At 42.3% G+C, this 25355-nt stretch overlaps 2 protein-coding genes across 6 annotated transcripts in view; both read left to right on the forward strand.

The window, feature by feature from the left end:
• Positions 1-25355, forward strand: part of LOC106606466 (zinc finger protein 205) — a 322856-nt gene that overhangs the window by 14823 nt on the left and 282678 nt on the right. The window lies entirely within an intron of this gene.
• Positions 1189-25355, forward strand: part of LOC106610043 (zinc finger protein 768-like) — a 32235-nt gene continuing 8068 nt past the window's right edge. Inside the window, exons 1-3 of one of the 3 annotated variants that reach the window (XM_014209170.2) lie at positions 1189-2090; positions 2676-2806; positions 3008-4541. In XM_014209170.2, the coding sequence (XP_014064645.2) occupies positions 1829-2090; positions 2676-2806; positions 3008-4186 (1572 nt within the window). In that variant the 5' untranslated portion in view covers positions 1189-1828 and the 3' untranslated portion in view covers positions 4187-4541. Of the gene's footprint in view, positions 2091-2675; positions 2807-3007; positions 4542-12792; positions 13264-13657; positions 13789-17152; positions 17342-25355 lie in introns of those variants that run through there. The other 2 variants (XM_045723162.1, XM_045723163.1) reach the window with 2 other exon arrangements.

Raw genomic sequence — 25355 nt, forward strand, 5'->3', positions numbered from 1 at the left:
TATTTTTTGTTGTGTGGATTAAGTTAGTTTTCCTACATCACATATGGATTTTCTTTTTACCTTGTTTTTTCAAACTCGTCCAGTTGGTGGCAGCAACACACCTAATTGGGGGGAAAAAAAACATAGAAGAAGTAGTAGTAGTAGTAGTAAACGGAAGTGAAGACTCAATGTAGGAAGATGTCGGAAGCGGATGTTTTGTTTGAAACTGATGGCGTTGGATGAAGTGGTGTCCGTGAGAATAACAAGAATTGGGCTTATTTTGTTTGTGTGTGTCCGGAGCAGACGGCGCGTGCTTTGCAACTCAAAAAGATATTATCGGATTGGAATGTGCCGCGTGTGGATCTTCAAAGCAGGGCGCCTATCAAGGGGGTTATCTCTGGGGTGGCACTAGAAGTGAAATCAAAAGATATCACTGAAGAAGTAAATGGAATGGTTGGTGCACGCCGACTGACCTGCATGGTGGATGGATTGAGGAAGCCCACTCCATCCATTCTATTGTTCTTTGAAGAAGAGTCTCCCTTCTCACATATGTGGGTTATGTAAGAGCCTTTGTGCCCACACACATGCAGTGTGATAAATGCAAAATATTTGGATGTAAGTGTACACTACCGGTCAAAAGTTTTAGAACACCTACTCATTCAAGGGTTTCTTTATTTTTACTATTTTCTACATTGTAGAATAATAGTGAAGACATCAACTATGAAATAACACATATGGAATCATGCAGTAACCAAAAAAAAAGTGTTAAACAAATCAAAATATACACTACCTTTCAAAAGTTTGGGGTCACTTAGAAATGTCCTTGTTTTTGAAAATATTTTTTTGGTCCATTTAAAATAACAAATTGATCAGAAATACAGTGTAGACATTGTTAATGACTGGCCTTCTTTAGACTAGTTGAGCATCTGGAGCATCAGCATTTGTGGGTTCGATTACAGGCTCAAAATGGCCAGAATGTATAGAAACAGTGGGAGGCCCCAGTGCACAACTGAGCAAGAGGACAAGTACATTAGTGTCTAGTTTGAGAAACAGACGCCTCACAAGTCCTCAACTGGCAGCTTCATTAAATAGTACCTGCAAAACACCAGTCTCAAAGTCAACAGTGAAGAGGTGACTCCGGGATGCTGGCCTTCTAGGCAGAGTTGCAAAGAAAAAGCCATATCTCAGACTGGCCAATAAAAAGATTAAGATGGGCAAAAGAACACAGACACTGGATAGAGGAACACTAATGTACTCTGTCAAAATACATTTTGATAGTGACAAAAGTTAACCGTACCAATGAAAGCTATGACATCATCAACACGACTCGGGTTTTGGAAAGCAATAATGCTAGGTTGAAGGTTATTGTGGCTACAGCAAAATAGTTATTGGGGTTAACAGATACTGTTGAAATGGTTGTAGATATGCTGAATAATCCTACGAGTGGATTGATGGTTGTAGATATGCTGAATAATCCTACGAGTGGATTGTTTCAGAATGATATACAGTTTAATGGGTTAGTAGGGCTTTTTCTTAGTAGTGCATAATTAGGTAGACCATGATTGATGCACACTCCAGCACAGTAGGTGGCGGCATGCACCTTTTAACGTTTGTTTGCGGACGGCAATGATATCATAGAAGACTAAGTAAGATGAACGGAAGTGAACAGTGACCAAGAACTATTTCCACGTTAAGAGTTTTTATTGTTAATATTTAGATGTGTATTACCACCCTGGAACGCAATATGACTTAACTGCACAGCATCACATACTTAACCCATGTAGTTTTTAATTCGCGTTGGAGACAGGACTTGGTACATATGTTATCTAGGTAACGCTAGCTGCTAACAATGGCCGGTAACTCTAACGGTATGGTATTTCACACTCAAATAGCCTCCATTATGGAGGTGCTAGCGAATGCAGCCGTGGCAGAGATCTGTAAAGTCGTAGACGACGACTATGCAGTGTTTCGTTTGGAAATAACTCAAAGCCGGAAAGAAAACAGGGCATTACGGAGGAAACTACTGGAACTGAAGGTGACACGAGAGCGCGTCCTCGCCAGTCGTCCCAGTAGTATCAAGATCCTCGACCGATACAGAGGAATGGCAAGAGGTACATTTTGCAGAAGGCTGCATTCATATATACGGCAGTGTCTTTCGCCCCCTTGCCCTATGCAAATGGATTCAGATGTGTTACCCAGAATTTGGTATTGGTCCGTTTTTGAATTGTACGCAATAATTCCCCAAATTACTTAGCTATCTTGTGCAAAGACACAATATCATATTCTAACCAGAGTCTTGATTTACTGCATTTCCTATTATTTACTCATTGAAAACAATGTGATACATGGAACATAATACATCAGTCAATAAATAGTATATCAATAAGTTATGAGAAGTGTTACCTTATCCTTGCCAATTGCAGACTGCCAATGGTGTATAATATACCATTGAGCATTGACAGTAGCTAACGCCAGGGTTTCCCAAACTCAGTCCTTGGGGTGCACGTTTTGGTTTTTGACCTAATACTACACAACTTATTCAAATTATCAAACCTTGATGATTAGTTAATTATTTGAATCAGCTGTGTAGTGTTAGGGCAAAACCCAAAATGTGCACCCCTTTGGGGTCCTGAGGATGGAGTTTGGGAAACCCAGAGTTAACTTAACCACCTCATTTCCCCCAATCACTCTCTCAGGTGAAGGACATGTCACTGGAGGCCATAGGAGCTTTGTGAAGCCAGCGGGACACAATACATGGAGAGATGATCAACCAATCACTGTTGATGAGGGGAGTGGAACCTCAACCCAGCAGGTTATCATGATAGAGGTTAGTGTAATAGTGTTACATAAAAATGTTTTACTTTAGAAATTAAATGTCTGTTTATTTCGGAAAGGCACCCCTTAGCTATTCACTTGCTTACATGTACATCCTAGTTTATCTGCCGTAGGGGAGCTTGTGAGACTTCCTTACAGAATTTATCAAATTCTACTCATGTACCGGTAATAACCCCCTCTCTTCTTATGTCAGTCTGCAGATGCAGAGGCTGCTGGTCCTGAGGTCAAGCAGGAGAGGTCTGAAGGTGAGGAGGACCCATGGCACAGCAGAGACATCCAGACTGTAGCTGGAGCACCCCAGGTAGCCACGGAGGACCCCACTACCACCCCAGCACAGCCCAGGACCAGACGCAGCATCACGGAGGTCAGTGGAACCCCGAACTCCATCCTCAAGTCAGAGACAGACACCAAGACTTTAACTGTACACACAGGATCTGACCACAGGTCAGACCCAGAGAGACTGGGGCTGAGGAGACTGGGCTGTCCTCCTGCTCCCGGCTCAGAGTATTTACCGGTATTTCAACAAATCCAGAAGATGGTTCATTCCCATGGAGATGGTAATGCGTTAGACACTGAAGTTGATGATCCGTCTTGTTCTTACGCTACAGAGATGGACCCTGGCAACATATCCTTGGATTTAGAGAGACAGACTGATCAGTCAAAATGGGACTGGAATCAGTACAGTAGTAGTGTATACTCTGAAGGGTGCCTAGATAAGAAAGGGGAGGTTATAGTGGTAGATGAAGTGACTGTGAAAGTGGAGAGGGATGTTCCTCCCACATGGAATGCAGATAGTCACCAAGGAGATGGACACTCACAGGGAAGAGACTTCTTAGATTACAGGGAAAGCTTAGAGACAAATCCAAATGTCATGACTCACTCCCCTTTACACTCGCTCAGGGATTGCGACCTAGTGTCCACATCGATGGGGCATTCCGATTCACACCTTTTCGATCAGGTATTGAACTCAAACGACAGGGCTAGAGCCCAGGCTCAGGGAGGGGGAGCAACATCAGGCAATAGTAAAGAGAAACGGTTCCTCTGCATGTTCTGTAACAAAGGCTTCAGCTGCCTCCAGAAGGTGGAGATCCACCAGAGGGTCCACACAGGGGAGAAACCTTACAGCTGTAACCAGTGTGAGAAGAGGTTCTCCCGCCAGGACCACCTGAAAAGGCACCAGAGGGTCCACACAGGGGAGAAACCCTACAGCTGTACCCAGTGTCACATGCGCTTTGCCCAGGCTGGTCACCTGAAGATGCACCTGAAGGTCCACACGGGAGAAAGGCAGTTTGCTTGTACGCACTGCGGGAAGAGGTTCTCAGAGAGGAGCTACCTCAAGATACACCAGCAGAAAAAACATTCCACTCTATAACATAGAAAGTAACCATTCCACTTGATAGCTTCTGGCGTTTCGATCAAACCCTGCATTTAAGACAAAGATACATTTTCATCAGAAATTTGGGATAATGAGAGTAACACATTTCAGTGTTGAATATTCCTGGGTAGGATATTGCAACTAGACGTGTGAGATATATAAAAGTTTGTTTCATATTGTTTGTGCTGTGTAGGCTATATGTCGGTCACAAATTTTCCCAAGACACTTAATGAGAAAATATATTCCGTACATCAAGTTCATACTGATTTTTAGTTGAGACACGTGTATGTGGGGTTTTCATATGGTGTATTCAGCTCTTGTTTGTTTAATAAACACAAAATGGGACGTTTCATTCCAAGACTTTCATTGAGACTCTTTAGACCCACACATTAAAAAGCACCTACTGTACAAGTCAAAATACTTTAATCAGGTTTGTCTGATGACTTTTGATTTATAATTTGTTTTTACCCACAACATCATATTTATGTTCTCCATGATGGGTTTAACAACAATTTAAGTAATTCTGTAACTACGGTATAGGACTCAAAGGGAGGTCAGAGACCTGGCAGTGATTGTGGACATGATCGTGGACTACAGGAAAAGGAGGGCCGAGCGCGCCCCCATTCTCATCGACGGGGCTGTAGTGGAGCAGGTTGAGAGCTTCAAGTTCCTTGGTGTCCAAATCACCAACAAACTATCATGGTCCAAACATACCAAGACAGTTGTGAAGAGGGCATGACAATGCCTATTCCCCCTCAAGAGACTGAAAGGATTTGTCATGGCTCCTCAGATCCTCAAAAATGTCTACAGCTGCACCATCGAGAGCATCCTAACTGGTTGCATCACCGCCTGGTATGGCAACTGCTCGGCCTCTGACCGCAAGGCTCTATAGAGGGGATTGCGTACGGCCCAGTACATCACTGGGGCCAAGCTTCCTGCCATGTAGGACCCCTAAACCAGGCTGTGTCAGAGGAATGCCCTAAAAATGGTCAGACTCCAGCCACCCTAGTCATAGACTGTTCTCTCTGCTGCCGCAGAGCAAGCGGTACCGGAGTGCCAAGTCTAGGTCCAAAAGGCTTCTTAACAGCTTCTACCCCCAAGCCATAAGCCTGCTGAACAGCTAATCAAATGGATACCCGGACTATTTGCATTGACACCCCTACCTACATATTACCTCAACTTTCCTGAATCCCCGCACGTTGACTCGGTACCGGTACCCCCTGTATATAGCCTCGTTATTTTGTTGCTCTTTTATTTTTTATTTTGAAAATATTTAGCTTAACTGTATTGTTGGTTAAGGGCTTGTAAGTAAGCATCAAATACAATTTGATTTGAAACAAGGTGGGGATGGGTAAACACTGTTTTACATTACAGTCCTTTGGCAGACACTCTTATCCAGAGCGATTTACAGTAGTGAGTGCATACATTTTCATACCTTTTTCGTGCTGGTCCCCCGCGGGAATCAACCCACAACCCTGGCGTTGCATGCGCCATTCTCTACCAACTGAGCCACACAGGACGCCATGTTGAAAGTGTGTTATCTCTGTACACGTGTGTACATACCTGAGGGCGTGTGTAATCTGTATCAGCTATCTCTTCCAGGAGGAGGGTCCAGAGGTGCTGCTGGTGACAGAGGAGTGTGAGGAGGGTCTGGGGAACACTGAGGGAACCATGGTCATGGAGGACAACCAGACAACACCTCCTCCTGAACCTACAGAGGAACCAGCTGAGCAGCACAGGACCACACACAGTCTCACTGAGGTGAGTCCACTGTAAACTACTGTCTGTATGGTATTAGGTCAGGGCCCGTATCCACAAAGTCTCTCAGAGTAGGAGTGCTGATCTAGGATCAGTTTAGCCTTTTAGGTCATAATGAATGAGACCTTTGTGAGGACATTTTGAAGTTAAACCTTACTAATGCTTATGTACTGAAATATGTCTTTAAGCCTAGGCTTTGGGCTTGAGATTGTCAAAGAAACTAACTCATATACGATAGAAAAGTGTGTGTGCATTAATAAGAGGCCTGTTCTAACTGTTCTGTGTGTGTAGCATGACCCCGTGATATCTGGGTGCTCAGCCAAGAGCTGACAGAAACTAACTGGTTCCTCTTAGCTTAACTGGAGACAGGGAAAAGTGGTATCTTCTGCACACAAGTCATAGAGCTATTCTGTTTGGAGCCTGTTTCTGGGCGAGAGATTCTTGTTTTGTGTGTGTGACCAGGTCGACCGTACATCATCTGGGCCGACAGTCAAAGGTCGCTTGCTTGCCCAACTTGGGGGAATTGTTGAGCTACTCTTAGATGGAGTATGTCTGGAGTGACTTCCTGTCATTCTGGCTGGCATTGTCCTCACTCAGTTGCGACAGACTGAGGCAACCTTTTCACCCAGTTGTCTCCCCTCACACACATACACATACATAGGGTCACGTGTTCTGCAGATGCTTGCATGGGGTAGCTTGACTATATAAATGCTCCTGTATACTTTGTACAGGAGGCTCTCACACCATCTCACCTGCGTGGGTGGTGCGACCAGCCTCATTATAATACGTTTTTAATAAAAGTAATACCTTGATTGATTATTGATTTTGCCTCTCCTCATTATTAGTTAAAGGTAGAATTTCCACCACACTATGTAGACCGGTGGGGACCTGATCCTCAATCAGAACTTCTACACTGAGAGACTCTTTGTGGATACGGGCCCAGGTCTTGATTCATTTTGTCTTAACTCAAAGACATGGTCCCACACTTATCAAACCATTAGAGTGTCAAGTAATCAAATCAACTAACAAGTTTCCATAGTACTCATAGCCCAATCAGAAGATGCTCCATAGCAGGGTGCTCATATCAGATTTCTTGATCCAACATCCTCACTCTGTATCTCTTACAGTCAGTAGACATGGAGGATGGGAAGCCTGATCTGATGCTGGTCAAAGAGGAGACAATAGAAGATGAACCAGAGAGCATTGATCTGCTGAGTGGATTAAAGATGGGGGAGCAAGGTAAGGGAGCAATACATATATCCTACATACAGTAATAGATCTTCAATGGGAATAGTGATGCACCTGGTTATTATTTTCTCTTCATTCATAAAATGTAATCAATACAACTTATGTTTACATACTAAAACACACAATTTATGAACTTGACCAGGTAATTGACTCAAATTCCATTGGGCCCGTGGGACGACATCACTGAGCAAGCCAAGACCAAAGGCAACATAGTGGAGGTCAGTGGATGGGACGGCGTCCTCAACTGTTAACCGCAACTAGAAACAGACAGTCGAACACAAAACGACAACCGAACTTAGTCACCATGACAACAGGGTGAAGCATAGATGTGGTCTGTGGGGACGGTATATGGCGGGAGAGAACAGATTTGGCTAGAGATGTTTCGTCCTGCTCCTATAGTCGTGATTCAGAGAGCCTGATGGGGCCTCAGGTTAACCACCTAACAGATGCTGCCTTCAGGCTGCCTTCTATAGGATCTATCAACTGGAACATGGACCCTGAGACAACACAGACACTCCCTGGCCTTCATCCTCCTCACACTCTCCTAATGTTAAACCAAACCTCAGACAATGCCAGTGCCTCAACACCAAATGGCTACACAAGCCCATTGACAAATGACAGTAGTAGAGATGTTTAACAGTAAAGGTTGCAGCGCCAAAGAGAAGCGCTTCCTGTGTTTGTTCTGTGGGAAAGCCTTCAGTTTCCCCAAACAGGCTGAGATCCACCAGAGGGTCCACACAAGGGAGAAATTGTACAGCTGCCCCCAGTGTAAGAAGAGGTTCTCCCACCAGCACCAGATGCACCTGAAGGTCCATAAGGGAGAAAGGCTGTTTGCCTGTATGCAAAGCATGTAATGACATGTAATATAGTACTAATTAGTTTGTAGTTAATTCTGTTGGTTTTGGATGTAGTAGGGAACTGGATGAGGTGAAATGAGGAAAGAAAGAGTATGATGAGGCAGAGTAGATTATATGGTGATGGTTGGTGTGATGGTGTCTGTAAAAATGCTTCACTGATGAAGTGACAAACTTTGTCCCTTTACAGACTGGTGTTTTATAGTGAGATAATGATAGTGCCTTAATTCATGTTTACTTGACATGAAGTAGTGAAGCTGTGTGTTATGTAATGTTGAACCTTAAATTATTCTCAAATGTATTTTATCAAAGCGAGAGTACCACATTTACAAAAAAGGAAAAGTGTTACCATAGTGAAGTTATTCTACTTGTCACGTATCGTTTTGTGCAATAAATGTGATTTGCAATGCCGTTTTGTTGAAATTAAATACTAAATTGACTGTGCTGACAGACTTGGTTATTTTTGTATCATTGTAGAGACCGAGTGTTGGCTCCATATTGTTAGGTACTTGAATCCCAGTGTTAGAGATGGGCTTGACTGTGGTTAACATGTAATAATATGCCATGTTTCTGTGTAAAGCAAAGAGTTTCTTATATAAACTGTTATGCTTTTCTGTACAATCTTTGTTTGCAGTCTGCAGTCCTTGAAGACCTGCTGATATCCGGTGTTACTGGCGGCAGAGACTGGACCTCTGAGGCGGATGGTCACAAACCTTGGACCAGGACAATGCATCAGGAGCCATTCCCGAGTCAGAACCCAACCGTGAGGGACAGAGACTCCACCACAACCATTACACACAGTGCCTTCATAAAGTATTCACACCCCTTGACTTTTTCCACATTTTGTTGTGTTACAGCCTGAATTGAAAATGGATTAAATGTAGATGATTTGTGTCACTGGTCTACACACAAAACCCCATAATGTCCAAGTGGAATTATGTTTTTCGAAATGTTTACAAATTGATTAAAAATGAAAAGCTGAAATGTCTTGAGTCAATAAGTATTCAACCCATTTGTTCAACAAGTCACATACAGTGAGTCCATGCAACTTGTGCAATAATATAGTGTTTAACATGATTTCTGAACACCTCACCTCTACCCTACACATACAATTATCTGTAAGGTCACTCAGTCAGGCAATGGATTTCAAACACAGATTCAACCACAAAGACCAGGGAGGTTTTCCAATGCCTCCGACACCTGTTGGTAGATGGGTAAAAAACAAAAAAAGCATACATTCAATATCCCTTTGATCATGGTGAAGTTTTTTTAATTACTCTTTGGATGGTGTATCAATATTTTATCTTTATTTAACTAAGCAAGTCAGGGACAAATTCTTATTTACAATGACAGCCTAGGAACAGTGGGTTAACTGCCTTGCCCAGGGGCAGAACGACAGATTCTTACCTTGTCAGCTCGGGAATTCGATCTAGCAACCTTTCGGTTACTGGCCCAATGCTCTAACCACTAGGCTATCTGCCGCCCCAAATACACCCGGTCGCTACAAAGATGCAGGCGTCCTTCCTAACTCAGTTGCCGGAGAGGAAGGAAACCGCTCAGGGATTTCCCCATGAGGCCAATGGTGACTTTAAAACAGTTACAGAGGTTAATGGCTGTGATAGAAAACTGATGATGGATCAGCAACAGCACCATTGTAGTTACTCCACAATACTAACTTAATTTACAGAGTGAAAAGAAGGCTGTACAGAATAAAAAAATCCAAAACATGCATCCTGTTTGCAACAAGGCACTAAAGTAATACTGCAAAGAATCTGGCAAAGCAATTAAGTTTTTGTCCTGAATACAAATTATGTTTGGGGCAAATCCCATACAACACATCAATGAGTACCACTCTCCATATTTTCAAGCATAGTTGTGGCTGCATCATGTTATGGGTATGCTTGTGTATGGGGAGTTTTTCAGGATAAAATAGAAACGGAATGGAGTTAAGCACAGGCACAATGTGTATTATTGTTATGAATCTCCCATGGCTGTAGCAAACATTGCCACCCAATAATTGACTTTGGCTGTATTTATACGGATGTATGTCACCGCGTCACTGTGTTTATTCTACAGTCCTTGACCTCAAGCTGTTTGCAGTAAATGGCCTATAAATTACCTTCAGTTGATGACTGAGGTGAAATATTAAACTTGAACTAAATTGAACCTGTAGTTGATATTCCAGACTGTCTGGTCTTTACAAACTGGGTCAGAGTGTACAACATTGTGACTTCTGAGTCATGCCATTTGATTTCAATCACTTTTTGACCACACTCCTTTTGATTCAAACTAAACTTTCAATACATATTTGCCCATGGTAGAAGTGGTCAGAAAGTAACATTTCGGACCTGAGTGCCAGAAAATTCAGGAGAGGGAGGTACTCAAAGTTGACCCATTTGGCATACCTCATCATACCATAAGATCAATGTCTTCATCACTGGGAAAGATAAGTTGTACAGTTGTATTTAATATCATTTTAAAAGCTTGCATACAGGATTGTCAAACTATTTGATAATTTCCTGAATTTTTAATAAAAACATTTATTTTACCTTTAATGTCAATTATCTGAAAACAAATTAAACATTTATTTTTTGCATATGTTGCAGCTTTTGACCATATTTGACATAATCTGAGATGTTTGTGTTGTGCCCGTCATCGGTTGAGACACAGCATGCTCTTGAAAACATGCTGGGTGTCATGTTTTGGCTGATTAATGTACTAAAATGGGAATAACATTGAAATTTCTACTTTCAAATGGTACCACAAAAATGGTTGGAGGTCCACATATCCGAGAATGTTGACTTGAATGAGATATCAGTTAAATTACACTGTCAATCTTCCATATGAAACCTATTGATATCATAGGAATATAGATAATAGAATAGACATTCCCATTTAAGTTGATATTCAACAGTGGGTGGACCGGCAGCCATCTTTGTAAGTAGTAATTGGAAGTTAAAATATCAATTTCAATATCAATGGTGTACCAGCTAAATTGCAGTGGTCTGAAGGGATAGGCCCATTCTATGAATTATATTTATGATTGAAATAACACCCACCCTGTATTCAAGAGTATGCTGGGTCAACTGATGGCGGACACAACACATACACCTCAGAGGATGTAAATTAGGGTCTAAACTACAACATATGCGAAAATAAATGAAACAAATCTGAGTTTATGCGTTTTTAGATACAGTACTTTAGATTTTTTTAAATAAAAAAAACATTTATTTCAAGAAATTCTAAATAGTTTGACAACCCTGTTTTTAAGCTTTTAAATGATATCAAACTCAACAATAATCTTTTCCAGTGATGAAGATATGGATGTCTCATGGTATGGTATGCAAAAAGGGGCAGCTCTATCTCGTGAATGTTTTGGCATTCAGGTCCAAGAATGTCACTTTCTGACCACTTCTACCATGGGCAAATATGTATGGAAAGTTTCATTCAAATCAAAAGGGGTGTGCTCAAAAAGTAATTAAAATCAAATAGAACGCCCTTTCTGTTTAGGAGGGTAATTAACCACAAACCCCTCATTAACTTGTCATTTGAAACAATGTGGCCAATCAGCTTAAATCCAATAGTTTTTTTCATATTGAACATACATATTAAACTGTACACAACCAGTGCAATATGTATGTCCAATATGAAGAAAAAAAACGATTGGATTTAAGCTGAATGGCCACACTTTAAAGCCACAAAATGAGCAGAAACACTCCTCCGGGTGTAAACTCTGTAGATTTGGAAACAAGAAGTGCTCCTTAGTAGAACAACCTCCCCCCTTTTACTGCGACACAACGTACAGGCAATTCTGCAATAAATGATAGGAGTACACACACAAAAAAACATTGTTGAGCATTTAGACTTGAAAAAACATAAATCACATAATATCTCATAGAAATACTTTTAATTATTCTTTGTATGATAACTAGTATAAAATATTGATAATGGTTGCACATTTCCCATCATTTTCAACCCAATTATTAATTCCTTACAAAAAAACATTGCAGTTTCGTAACTGCAGTTTTGGACCCAGTAATTGCAGAATAATTGCAGTTTGCTGTGGTTGAACTGCAGTTTTACTGCACTGTAACTGCAGTTACATTGCAAAATTAGTTCATTAAAACATTTTGGATGCATTATAGGCCTATAGTGTATTGCATTAGGACCAATGGAGTGGGTGGAGTAGAACGTGTTGCTGGCATATAGACCTCAGCCCTCCATGAAATAACGTCATATATAGACTTTAGTGAGTAATCCCAACCCCACTTTTACTTTGGCACTTAGAAGTTGTCTCTATATGCCAATATGTAATTGAAGGCCTATAGTGTATTGCATTGGGACCAACGGTGTAGGTGGTGTTGAAAGTGTTGCTGGACATACAGTATAGACCTTAGTCCCCCATGAAATAACACCATACAGCTTCTACAGACACTAGTGAGTAATCCCAACCCCACTTTTACTTCTACACCTAGAATAGTTCTCTCTAAAAGCCAATATGTAATAATGTATAGTGTATTGCATTGGGGGGATTTACTTGACCTTGGAACATGTTTAAAACCCCAATGTAATGAAAATATCACTTAAATATTAACAAATATGAATCATGGTTAATGTTTAGACAATTACGTTTCACATATCAACAAGTACAGGTTATTGATACTTTTCTACTATTACATGGGAAACTTTTATTTGGAAAAATATCGAAAATCCGTGACCCGGAAGTACTTTTTTTGTGTCGTGACAAGGCGCTGATGTAAACAGTGACCAATAACGATTTCACCGTTAGAGTTTTACTTTAGACGTTTATGAACACCCTGGAACTCAAAATATGAATCATTTATCAGTATAACATAATAAACATACCCCATGTAGTGAGTAATTCGCGTTTGAGACGGGACTTGCTTGATAGATGTTATCTAGGTAACGCTAGCTACCTAGCTGCGTAGCTAACAATGGCTAACTGTATGGTTTTTCACACTCAAATAGCCTCCATTATGGAGGTGCTAGCGAATGCAGCCGTGGCAGAGATATGTAAAGTAGTAGACGACGACTATGCAGTGTTTCGTTTGGAAATAACTCAAAGCCAGAAAGAAAACAGGGCATTACGGAGGAAACTACAGCTACTGGAACTGAAGGTGTCACGCGAGCGCGTCCTTATCAGTCGTCCCAGAAGTGTCAAGATCCTCGACCGATACAGAGGAATGGCAAGAGGTACATTTTGCAGAATGCTGAGGCCTGTCGCCCCGTTCCGCTCTGCGCATGTGTGACTTTAGATTTGTTAACCACATAATATATGGTTAACCAGAATTGGGTGTTGGATATGTAATAATTCCCCAGATTACTTAACTAGATCTCTTGCGCAAAGACACAGTATCATAACCAAACCAGATTCTTGATTTACTACATTTCCTGTTATTTACTAATTGAAAACAATGTGATGCATGGAACATAACACATCAATCAATAAATAGTACATCAAGAAGTTATGAGAAATGTTACCTTACATCCTTGCCAATTCTAGACAGTATCAATAGTGTACAATATACTGTTGAGCATTGACAGTAGTTAACCTAACCACCTCTTTTCCCCCCAATCACTCTCTCAGGTGAAGGACATCTCACTGGAGGCCACAGGAGCTTTGTGAAGTCAGCGGGACACAATACATGGAGAGATGACCAACCAATCACGGTTGATGAGGGGAGTGGAACCTCAACCCAGCATGTTATCGTGATAGAGGTTAGTGTAATAGTGTTGCATTAAAAACAATGAGTTACTTTGTAAATCAAATGTGTCCCGTTTATTTCAGAAAGGCTCCCCTCAGCTTTTTACTTGCTTACATGTACATCCTTATTTATCTGCCAATGGGCAGTTTGTGAGACTTCCCTATGACATTGTTACCCAATTCTTACATGCTGACTATACCGGCCACACGTGTGCGCCATCGCGCGCATGTTGATTTTGTCTATCCACACCAGACACGATCTGGACATGCAGGTTGACATATCAAAGTGAACTCTGAACCAACTATATTCATTTGGGGACAGGTTGTTACACTGTGAGGGAAATGTTATGTTTATGTATCAAATCAATGCTACTTTCTAATAACTAATTGGAAAGGTTCTTGCAGATGACTGACTGATCGTGTATGGAGGAATCCTCAATATAACTGTTCCTCAACTTGGCAATATGCCCAGAATATTGCTATGGGAACAACCAAGGTATCTCAGTTTCAAGATCTCAACTTGGAGAGAGAGAAAGCCTCGTGAGGTATTGGTCAGTCAAATGTGCGAGCCACCGGTAGTGATGAATTAATTATGTTAAATCATGCAAATATAACTTGTCTGTGTATAGCCGTATATCAGACAACTGCTGGGACCGCTCCAACAGAGCTTCTGATAGACCTGTACGGGTTTGTTGTAACCTCTTCAGCTTGCTGATAAAAGAGTTATTCATTTTAAGATTGACTTCAGGTGTCCTTGGTGTTGAATTTCCACCACAACACATATGAAACATTCATGGACATTTAGCTAGCTAGCTTGCTGTTGCTAGCTAATTTGTCCTGGGATATATATAAATAAATAAAAATTGGGCTGGATCTTTGTAGAATATCGACCCATTTTGAGTCACAGAAAACAATGTGTTCTCTACTCTAACAATTAATCCACAGATACAAGGGGAAACCGAGTTGGTTTCTAGTAATCTCTCCTTGTTCAGTCATCTTTTTCTGTGGATTTTACAGTTGAAGTCGGAAGTTTACATACAACTTAGCCAAATACATTTGAACTCCTGACATTTAATCCTAGTAAAAATCCCCTGTCTTAGGTCAGTTAGGATCACCACTTTATTTTAAGAATGTGAAATAGTAGAGTGATTTATTTCAGCTTTTATTTATTTCATCACATTCCCAGTGGGTCAGAAGTTTACATACACTCAATTTGTATTTGGTAGCATTGGCTTTAAAATTTTTACTTGGGTCAAACATTTCGGTAGCCTTCCACAAGCTTCCCACAATAAGTTCACTGAATTTTGGCCCATTCTTCCTGACAGAGCTGGTGTAACTGAATCAGGCTTTTTCAGTTCTGCCCACACATTTTCTATGGGATTGAGGTCAGGGCTTTATGATGGCCACTCCAATACCTTGAGTTTGTTGTCCTTAAGCCTTTGCCACACCTTTGGAAGTATGCTTGGGGTCATTGTCCATTTGGAAGACCCAATTGCGACCAAGCTTTAACTTCCTGACTGATGTCTTGAGATGTTACTTCAATATATCCACATCATTTTCTTACGTCATGATGCCATCTATTTTGTGAAGTGCACTAGTCCCTCCTGCAGCAAAGCACCCCCACATCATGATGCTGCCACACCTGTTCTTCACAGTTGGGATGGTGTTCTTTGGCTTGCAATCCTCCCCCTTTTTCCTCCAAACATAACAATGGTCATTATGGCCAAACAGTTCTATTTTTGTTTCAGCAGACTAGAGGACATTTCTCCAAAAAAGTACGATCTTTGTCCCCATGTGCAGTTGCAAACCGTAGTCTGGCTTTTTTATGGCGGTTTTGGAGCAGTGGCTTCTTCCTTGCTGAGCGGCCTTTCAGGTTATGTCTATTGGATTCGTTTTACTGTGGATATAGATACTTTTGTACCTGTTTCCTCCAGCATCTTCACAAGGTCCTTTGCTGTTGTTCTGGGATTGATTTGCACTTTTCGCACCAAAGTACATTTATCTCTAGGAGACGGAAAGCGTCTCCTTCCTGAGCGGTATGACGGCTGCGTTGTCCCATGGTGTTTATACTTGCGTATTATTGTTTGTACAGATGAACGTGGTACCTTCAGGCATTTGGAAATTGCTCCCAAGGATGAACCAGACTTGTGGAGGTCTCCAATTTTTTTTTGAGGTATTGGCTGATTTCTTTTGATTTTCCCATGATATCGAGCAAAGAGGCACTGAGTTTGATGGTAGGCCTTGAAATACATCCACAGGTACACCTCCAATTCACTCAAATGATGTCAATTAGCCTATCAGAAACTTCTAAAGCCATGACATCATTTTCTGGAATTTTCCAAGCTGTTTAAAGGCACAGTCAACTTAGTGTATGTAAACTTCCGACCCACTGGAATTGTGATACAGTGAATTAATCTGTCTGTAAACAATTGTTGGAAAAATGAGTTGTCATACACAAAATAGATGTCCTAACCGACTGGCCAAAACTATAGTTTGTTAACAAGAAATTTGTGCACTGGTTGAAAAGCGAGTTTTAATGACTCCAACCTAACTTCCCATTTGAACTGTATGTCTATTATGTATGTACTAGGCACATGATCTGAGCCAAATGGGAGTCTAGGTATGTACCACTATCCGATTAGGGGGGTCAATGTAGCCTATGTTGTTTTGTTCTGAAATCACAATCACCCACTAATTAATTTGTCATGTTTGCAGCTCGTAATGTATCAATATTGTTAAAAAATTATCTATGACATCGCCAATGAATAGAAGCACAACTTTGGATTTCACCCCCATCTCAAAAGCAAATGGTTTTGACCGTTTGGAAGTTGTTAGTGAGCTTCTTTTCTCCTCCCGTTTTGGCCATGCAGTGCGCCAGATTGCTGTCCTCGTTGTGAAATTATGAACTTTACCCTGTATATCTAAAAATTACCATATTGTTTGAAGCAAACCTACCAAAACGTATTGCTGATGGTGAACCTGAACAATCGAAAACTCAAATCTATTGTAAGCCCCCGTTCAGCAGCTTAACTAGGCTACTGATTTTTCCTGGGGTTGTTCGGCATGCAAGCTGACTTATAGACCAATGACTGTCGACACAGGTACCTTCTTAGTTTGACACTGAATAGAGGACGCATTAGTTGTGACAAAAGATGAGGTATGGTAAGGTATAAATAAAGTAACATATTAGTGAATCAGCGCTTCGTAATGTTTGAATGAACTTTCTGACCGAAGCGTGCTACATTTGGATCGGTTTGGGATACGCGGACCAATGCAGTTGTATCTGAAACATTTCAATTGGGACCGATGCGTTTTGGTTAAATAGTTACATCCCTTCCAATTCTACTCATGAATAATAACCGCCTCTCTTCTTGTCAGTCTGCAGATGCAGAGGCTGCAGGTCCTGGAGGATCATCTCTGGTCAAGCAGGAGAGGACTGAAGGAGAGGAGGACTCACAACACAGCAGAGACATCCAGACTGGAGCAGCGGCTGTAGTGGCACACCCTGTAGCCACGGAGGACCTTGCCACCGCCCCCCAGCCTAGGACCCGATGCAGCATCACGGAGGTCAGTGGAACGCCGAACGCCGTCCTCAAGTCAGAGACAGACATCGAGACTTTAAATGTAACACAAAGGCATTTACACACAGGATCTGACCACAGATCAGACGCAGAGAGACTGGGGCCACTGGGATGTCCTCCTGCTTCCGGCTCAGAGTATTTACTTTACGGTAACCGAAGCCTGCGGACGGTTCATTCCCATCCGGACTCAGGTGACGGGTTAGAGACTGGCAATGATCCGTCTTGTTATTACACTACAGAGATGGACCCTGGCAACATATCCTTGGGTTTAGAGACACAGACTGATCAGTCTAGAGGGGACTGGAACCAGTACAGTGGTAGTGTATACTCTGAAGGGTGCCTAGATAAGAAAGGGGAGGGTTTGGTCATAGATGAAGTGACTGTGAAAGTGGAAGGTGACGTTCCTCCCACATGGAATGCAGATAGTCACCTAGGAGACGGACACTCACAGGGCAGAGGTTTCTTAGATTACAGGGAAAGCTTAGAGACAAATCCAAATGTCGTGACCCACTCGCTCAGGGATCCCGACCCAGTGTCCACATCGATGGGGCCTTCCAATTCACACGGCCGCGTCCTTTTTGATCAGGTATTGAACTCAAACGACAGGGCTATATCAAGCAATAGTAAAGAGAAACAGTTCCTCTGCATGTTCTGTAACAAAAGCTTCAGCTGCCCCCAGACAGTGGAGATCCACCAGAGGAGCCACACAAGGGTGAAACCCTTCAGCTGTACCCAGTGTCACATGCGCTTCACACAGGCTGGTGACCTGAAAAGGCACCACAGGGTCCACACAGGGGAGAAACCCTACAGCTGCCCCCAGTGTCATATCCGCTTCACCCAGGCTAGCAGCCTGAAGAGGCACCTGAAGGTCCACACGGGAGAAAGGCCGTTCGCCTGTACACACTGCGGGAAGAGTTTCTCAGAGAGGAGCTACCTCCGGATACACCAACAGAAAAACCATTCCACTAAATAAAAAACATTCCTATTCATAGCTTATTAAGTTTAGATCAAGCCCTGCATTAAAGACAAAGATGAATTGTCAGTGTTGTCAGCAGAAAATATCCACAGATGAATTTGGAATACCGAGAGTAACAGATTTCAGTGTTGAATATTCCTGGGTAGAATAGTGCATCCAGACATTGTGTGATACATAAGGCATATATATATAAGCCTAAAAGGTCTGTTATATATTGTGTTTGTACTGTGTAGGTTATATGATGTTCACAAATGCCTATTTCATTACTTCCATTCAACAACTTAGTTTTTTCCCCCGACGCTTTTAATTAGAAAATGTAGGCAGTTTATCAACTTCATGCAGATTTTTTGTTGAGACGTGTATGTGTGGTTTTCATATGGTGTATTTAAAACTTGTTTATATTTAGTAAACACAAAATGGGACTTTTCATTCTGACTTTCATTGAGACTCTCTTTAGTTTACATCTCACCTGATTCTGCATACACCTGACAGCGCTTTATAACCAATTTATACCTAACTATACCTACACATACCAATAGTCTATTATATTAACAAACACCCTGTCGTCTATTACACTAACAAACACCCCAACACAGGGCTGCCCAACCCTCTTCCTGGAGATCTACCGTCTTGAGGGTTTTCAGTCCAACCCTAATTTAACACACCTGATTCTACTTATTAGTTGCTCAACAAGACCTTAACTAGCTGAATCAGATATGTTAAATTAGGGTTGGAATGAAAACCTACAGGACAGTAGTTCTCCAGGAAGAGGGTTGGGCAGCCCTGCCCTATAGTCTATTACACTAACAAACACCCTATAGTCTATTACGCTAACAAACACCCTATATAGTCGATTACGCTAACAAACACCCTGTAGTGTATTACGCTAAAAAACAAATCAAAATCCAATCAAATTTATTTTTATATAGCCCTTCGTACATCAGCTGATATTCTCAAAGTGCTGTACAGAAACCCAGCCTAAAACCCCAAACAGCAAGCAAAGCATGTGAAAGAAGCACGGTGGCTAGGAAAAACTCCCTAGGAAAAACTCCCTAGAAAGGCCAAAAACCTAGGAAGAAACCTAGAGAGGAACCAGGCTATGAGGGGTGGCCAGTCCTCTTCTGGCTGTGCAGGGTGGATATTATAACAGAACATGGTCAAAATGTTAAAATGTTAAAATGTTCATAAATGACCAGCATGGTCAAATAATAATAATCATAGTAGTTGTCGAGGGTGCAACAAGCACGTCCGGTGAACAGGTCAGGGTTCCATAGCCGCAGGCAGAACAGTTGAAACTGGAGCAGCAGCACGGCCAGGTGGACTGGGGACAGCAAGGAGTCATCATACCAGGTAGTCCTGAGGCATGGTCCTAGGGCTCAGGTCCTCCGAGAGAAAGAGAGAAAGAGAGAATTAGAGAGAGCATATTTAAATTCACACAGGACACCGGATAAGACAAGAGAAATACTCCAGATGTAACAGACTGACCCTAGCCCCCGACACATAAACTACTGCAGCATAAATACTGGAGGCTGAGACAGGAGGGATCAGAAGACACTGTGGCCCCATCCGATGATACCCCGGACAGGGCCAAACAGGCAGGATATAACCCCACCCACTTTGCCAAAGCACAGCCCCCACACCACTAGAGGGATGTCTCCAACCACCAACTTACCGTCCTAAGACAAGGCCGAGTATAGCCCACAACGATCTCCGCCATGGCACAACCCAAGGGGGGCGCCAACCCAGACAGGAAGACCACGTCAGTGACTCAACCCACTCAAGTGACGCACCCCTCCCATGGACGGCATGGAAGAACACCAGTAGGCCAGTGACTCAGCCCCTGTAAAAGGGTTAGAGGCAGAGAATCCCAGTGGAAAGAGGGGAACCGGCAAGGCAGAGACAGCAAGGGCGGTTCGTTGCTCCAGCCTTTCCGTTCACCTTCACACTCCTGGGCCAGACTATACTTAATCATAGGACCTACTGAAGAGATAAGTCTTCAGTAAAGACTTAAAGGTTGAGACTGAGTCTGCGTCTCTCACATTGGTAGGCAGACCATTCCATAAAAATGGAGCTCTATAGGAGAAAGCCCTACCTCCAGCCGTTTGCTTAGAAATTCTAGGGACAATTAGGAGGCCTGCGTCTTGTGACCGTAGCGTACGTGTAGGTATGTACGGCAGGACCAAACCGGAAAGATAGGTAGGAGCAAGCCCATGTAATGCTTTGTAGGTTAGCAGTAAAACCTTGAAATCAGCCCTTGCCTTAACAGGAAGCCAGTGTAGGGAGGCTAGCACTGGAGTAATATGATCAAATTTTTTGGTTCTAGTCAGGATTCTAGCAGCCGTATTTAGCACTAACTGAAGTTTATTTAGTGCTTTATCCGGGTAGCCGGAAAGTTGAGCATTGCAGTAGTCCAGCCTAGAAGTAACAAAAGCATGGATTAATTTTTCTGCGTCATTTTTGGACAGAAAATTTCTGATTTTTGCAATGTTACGTAGATGGAAAAAAGCTGTCCTTGAAACAGTCTTGATATGTTCTTCAAAAGAGAGATCAGGGTCCAGAGTAACGCCGAGGTCCTTCACAGTTTTATTTGAGACGACTGTACAACCATCCAGATTAATTGTCAGATTCAACAGAAGATCTCTTTGTTTCTTGGGACCTAGAACAAGCATCTCTGTTTTGTCCGAGTTTAAAAGTAGAAAGTTTGCAGCCATCCACTTCTTTATGTCTGAAACACAGGCTTCTAGCGAGGGCAATTTTGGGGCTTCACCATGTTTCATTGAAATGTACAGCTGTGTGTCGTCCGCATAGCAGTGAAATTTAACATTATGTTTTCGAATGACATCCCCAAGAGGTAAAATATATAGTGAAAACAATAGTGGTCCTAAAACGGAACCTTGAGGAACACCGAAATTTACAATTGATTTGTCAGAGGACAAACCATTCACAGAGACAAACTGATATCTTTCCGACAGATAAGATCTAAACCAGGCCAGAACTTGTCCATGTAGACCAATTTGGGTTTCCAATCTCTCCAAAAGAATGTGGTGATCGATGGTATCAAAAGCGGCACTAAGATCTAGGAGCACGAGGACAGATGCAGAGCCTCGGTCTGACGTCATTAAAAGGTCATTTACCACCTTCACAAGTGCAGTCTCAGTGCTATGATGGGGTCTAAAACCAGACTGAAGCGTTTCGTATACATTGTTTGTCTTCAGGAAGGCAGTGAGTTGCTGTGCAACAGCTTTTTCAATTTTTTTTGAGAGGAATGGAAGATTCGATATAGGCCGATAGTTTTTTATAATTTCTGGATCAAGATTCGGCTTTTTCAAGAGAGGCTTTATTACTGCCACTTTTAGTGAGCTTGGTACACATCCGGTGGATAGAGAGCCGTTTATTATGTTCAACATAGGAGGGCCAAGCACAGGAAGCAGCTCTTTCAGTAGTTTAGTTGGAATAGGGTCCAGTATGCAGCTTGAGGGTTTGGAGGCCATGATTATTTTCATCATTGCGTCAAGAGATATAGTACTAAAACACTTTAGTATCTCCCTTGATCCTAGGTCCTGGCAGAGTTGTGCAGACTCAGGACAATGGAGCTTTGGAGGAATACCCAGATTTAAAGAGGAGTCTGTAATTTGCTTTCTAATGATCATGATCTTTTCCTCAAAGAAGTTCATAAATGTATTACTGCTGAAGTGAAAGCCATCCTCCATTTGCGAAGGCTGCTTTTTAGTTAGCTTTGCGACAGTATCAAAAAGAAATTTCGGATTGTTCTTATTTTCATCAATTAAGTTGGAAAAATAGGATGATCGAGCAGCAGTAAGGGCTCTTCGATACTGCACGGTACTGTCTTTCCAAGCTAGTCGGAAGACTTCCAGTTTGGTGTGGCGCCATTTCCGTTCCAATTTTCTGGAAGCTTGCTTCAGAGCTCGTGTATTTTCTGTATACCAGGGAGCTAGTTTCTTATCTAGGGTATTGCGCAAGGTTAAATTGAGTTCCTCGGTTAGGTGGTTAACTGATTTTTGTCCTCTGACGTCCTTGGGTAGGCAGAGGCAGTCTGGAAGGGCATCAAGGAATCTTTGGGTTGTCTGAGAATTTATAGCACGACTTTTAATGCTCCTTGGTTGGGGTCTGAGCAGATTATTTGTTGCAATTGCAAACGTAATACAATGGTGGTCCGATAGTCCAGGATTATGAGGAAAAACATTTAGATCCACAACATTTATTCCATGGGACAAAACTAGGTCCAGAGTATGACTGTGGCAGTGAGTAGGTCCAGAGACATGTTGGACAAAACCCACTGAGTCGATGATGGCTCCGAAAGCCTTTTGGAGTGGGTCTGTGGACTTTTCCATGTGAATGTTAAAGTCACCAAAAATGAGAATATTATCTGCTATGACTACAAGATCCGATAGGAACTCAGTGAGGAACACTGCATATGGCCCAGGAGGCCTATAAACAGTAACTATAAAAAGTGAGTGAGTAGGCTGCATAGATTTCATGACTAGAAGCTCAAAAGACGAAAACGTCATTGTTTTTTTTTTTTTTGTAAATTGAAATTTGCTATCGTAAATGTTAGCAACACCTCCGCCTTTGCCGGATGCACGGGGGGTATGGTCACTAATGTAACCAGGGGGTGAGGCCTCATTTAACACAGTAAATTCATCAGGCTTAAGCCATGTTTCAGTCAGGCCAATCACATCAAGATTATTATCAGTGATTAGTTCATTGACTATAACTGCCTTGGAAGTGAGGGATCTAACATTAAGTAACCCAATTTTGAGATGTGAGGTATCACAATCTCTTTCAATAATGGCAGGAATGGAGGAGGTCTTTATACTAGTGAGATTGCTAAAGCGAACACCGCCATTTTTAATTTTGCCCAACCTAGATCGAGGCACAGACACGGTCTCAATGGGGAAAGCTGAGCTGACTACGCTGACTGTGCTAGTGGCAGACTCCACTAAGCTGGCAGGCTGGCTAACAGCCTGCTGCCTGGCCTGCACCCTATTTCATAGTGGAGCTAGAGGAGTTAGAGCCCTGTCTATGTTCGTAGATAAGATGAGAGCACCCCTCCAGCTAGGATGGAGTCCGTCACTCAACAGGCCAGGCTTGGTCCTGTTTGTGGGTGAGTCCCAGAAAGAGGGCCAATTATCTACAAATTCTATCTTTTGGGAGGGGCAGAAAACAGTTTTCAACCAGCGATTGAGTTGTGAGACTCTGCTGTAGAGCTCATCACTCCCCCTAACTGGGAGGGGGCCAGAGACAATTCATCGATGCCGACACATCTTTCTAGCTGATTTACACGCTGAAGCTATGTTGCGCTTGGTGACCTCTGACTGTTTCATCCTAACATCGTTGGTGCCGACGTGGATAACAATATCTCTATACTCTCTACACTCGCCAGTTTTAGCTTTAGCCAGCACCGTCTTTAGATTAGCCTTAACGTCGGTAGCCCTGCCCCCTGGTAAACAGTGTATGATCGCTGGATGATTAGTTTTAAGTCTAATACTGCGGGTAATGGAGTCGCCAATGACTAGGGTTTTCAATTTGTCAGAGCTAATGGTGGGAGCCGTCGGCGTCTCAGACCCCACAACGGGAGGAGTAGAGACCAGAGAAGTCTCGGCCTCCGACTCCGACTCGCTTAATGGGGAGAACCGGTTGAAAGTTTCTGTCGGCTGAATAAGCGACACCGGTTGAGCATTCCTACAGCGTTTCCCTCCAGAAGCCATGAGAAAGATGTCCGGCTGCGGGGACCGTGCGAGGGGGTTTATACTAACATTACTATCTGTACTTACTGGTGGCACAGACGCTGTTTCATCCTTTCCTACACTGAAATTACCCTTGCTTAACGATCGCGTCTGAAGCTGGGCTTGCAGCACAGCTATCCTTGCCGTAAGGCGATCGTTCTCCTGTATATTATAAGTACAACGACTGCAATTAGAAGGCATCATGTTAATGTTACTTAGCTTCGGCTGTTTGAAGTCCTGACGAACCATGTCCAGATAAAACCTCCGGGGTGAAAAAGTTGAATGAAAAAAGTTGAGTGAGGGAAAAAGTAAAAATATACGGTAATGAAAAAGTAAAAAACCGTCAGGTATCAAAGTAAGATCGGCAACAAAAACGCACAGCAGCGTAAACAAGTCTGCAAGTTGTGACCGGAAACAGGAAAAACACCCTGTAATCTATTACGCTAACAAACACCCTGTAGTCTATTACGCTAACAAACACCCTATAGTCTATTACGCTAACAAACACCCTATAGTCGATTACGCTAACAAACACCTTGTAGTGTATTACACTAACAAACACCCTGTAGTGTATTACGCTAACAAACACCCTGTAGTGTATTACGCTAACAAACACCCTGTCGTTTATTACGCTAACAAACACCCTGTCGTTTATTACGCTAACAAACACCCTGTCGTTTATTACGCTAACAAACACCCTATACAGTCTATTACGCTAACAAACACCCTATATAGTCTGTTACACTAACAAACAGCCTATAGTCTATTACACTAACAAACACCCTGTAGTGTATTACGCCTACAAACACCCTGTAGTGTATTACGCCTACAAACACCCTGTAGCGTATTACGCCTACAAACACCCTGTAGCGTATTACGCTAACAAACACCCTGTAGCGTATTACGCTAACAAACACCCTGTAGCGTATTACGCTAACAAACACCCTGTAGCGTATTACGCTAACAAACACCCTGTAGCGTATTACGCTAACAAACACCCAATAGTCGATTACGCTAACAAACACCTTGTAGTGTATTACACTAACAAACACCCTGTAGTCTATTACACTAACAAACACCCTATACAGTCTATTATACTAACAAACACCCTATATAGTCTGTTACACTAACAAACACCCTATATAGTCTATTACACTAACAAACAGCCTATAGTCTATTACGCCTACAAACACCCTGTAGTGTATTACTCCTACAAACACCCTGTCGTGTATTACACTAACAAACACCCTGTAGCGTATTACGCTTACAAACACCCT

Source organism: Salmo salar, chromosome ssa08, assembly GCF_905237065.1.
Source record: "Salmo salar chromosome ssa08, Ssal_v3.1, whole genome shotgun sequence".
Taxonomy (NCBI): Eukaryota; Metazoa; Chordata; class Actinopteri; order Salmoniformes; family Salmonidae; genus Salmo; species Salmo salar.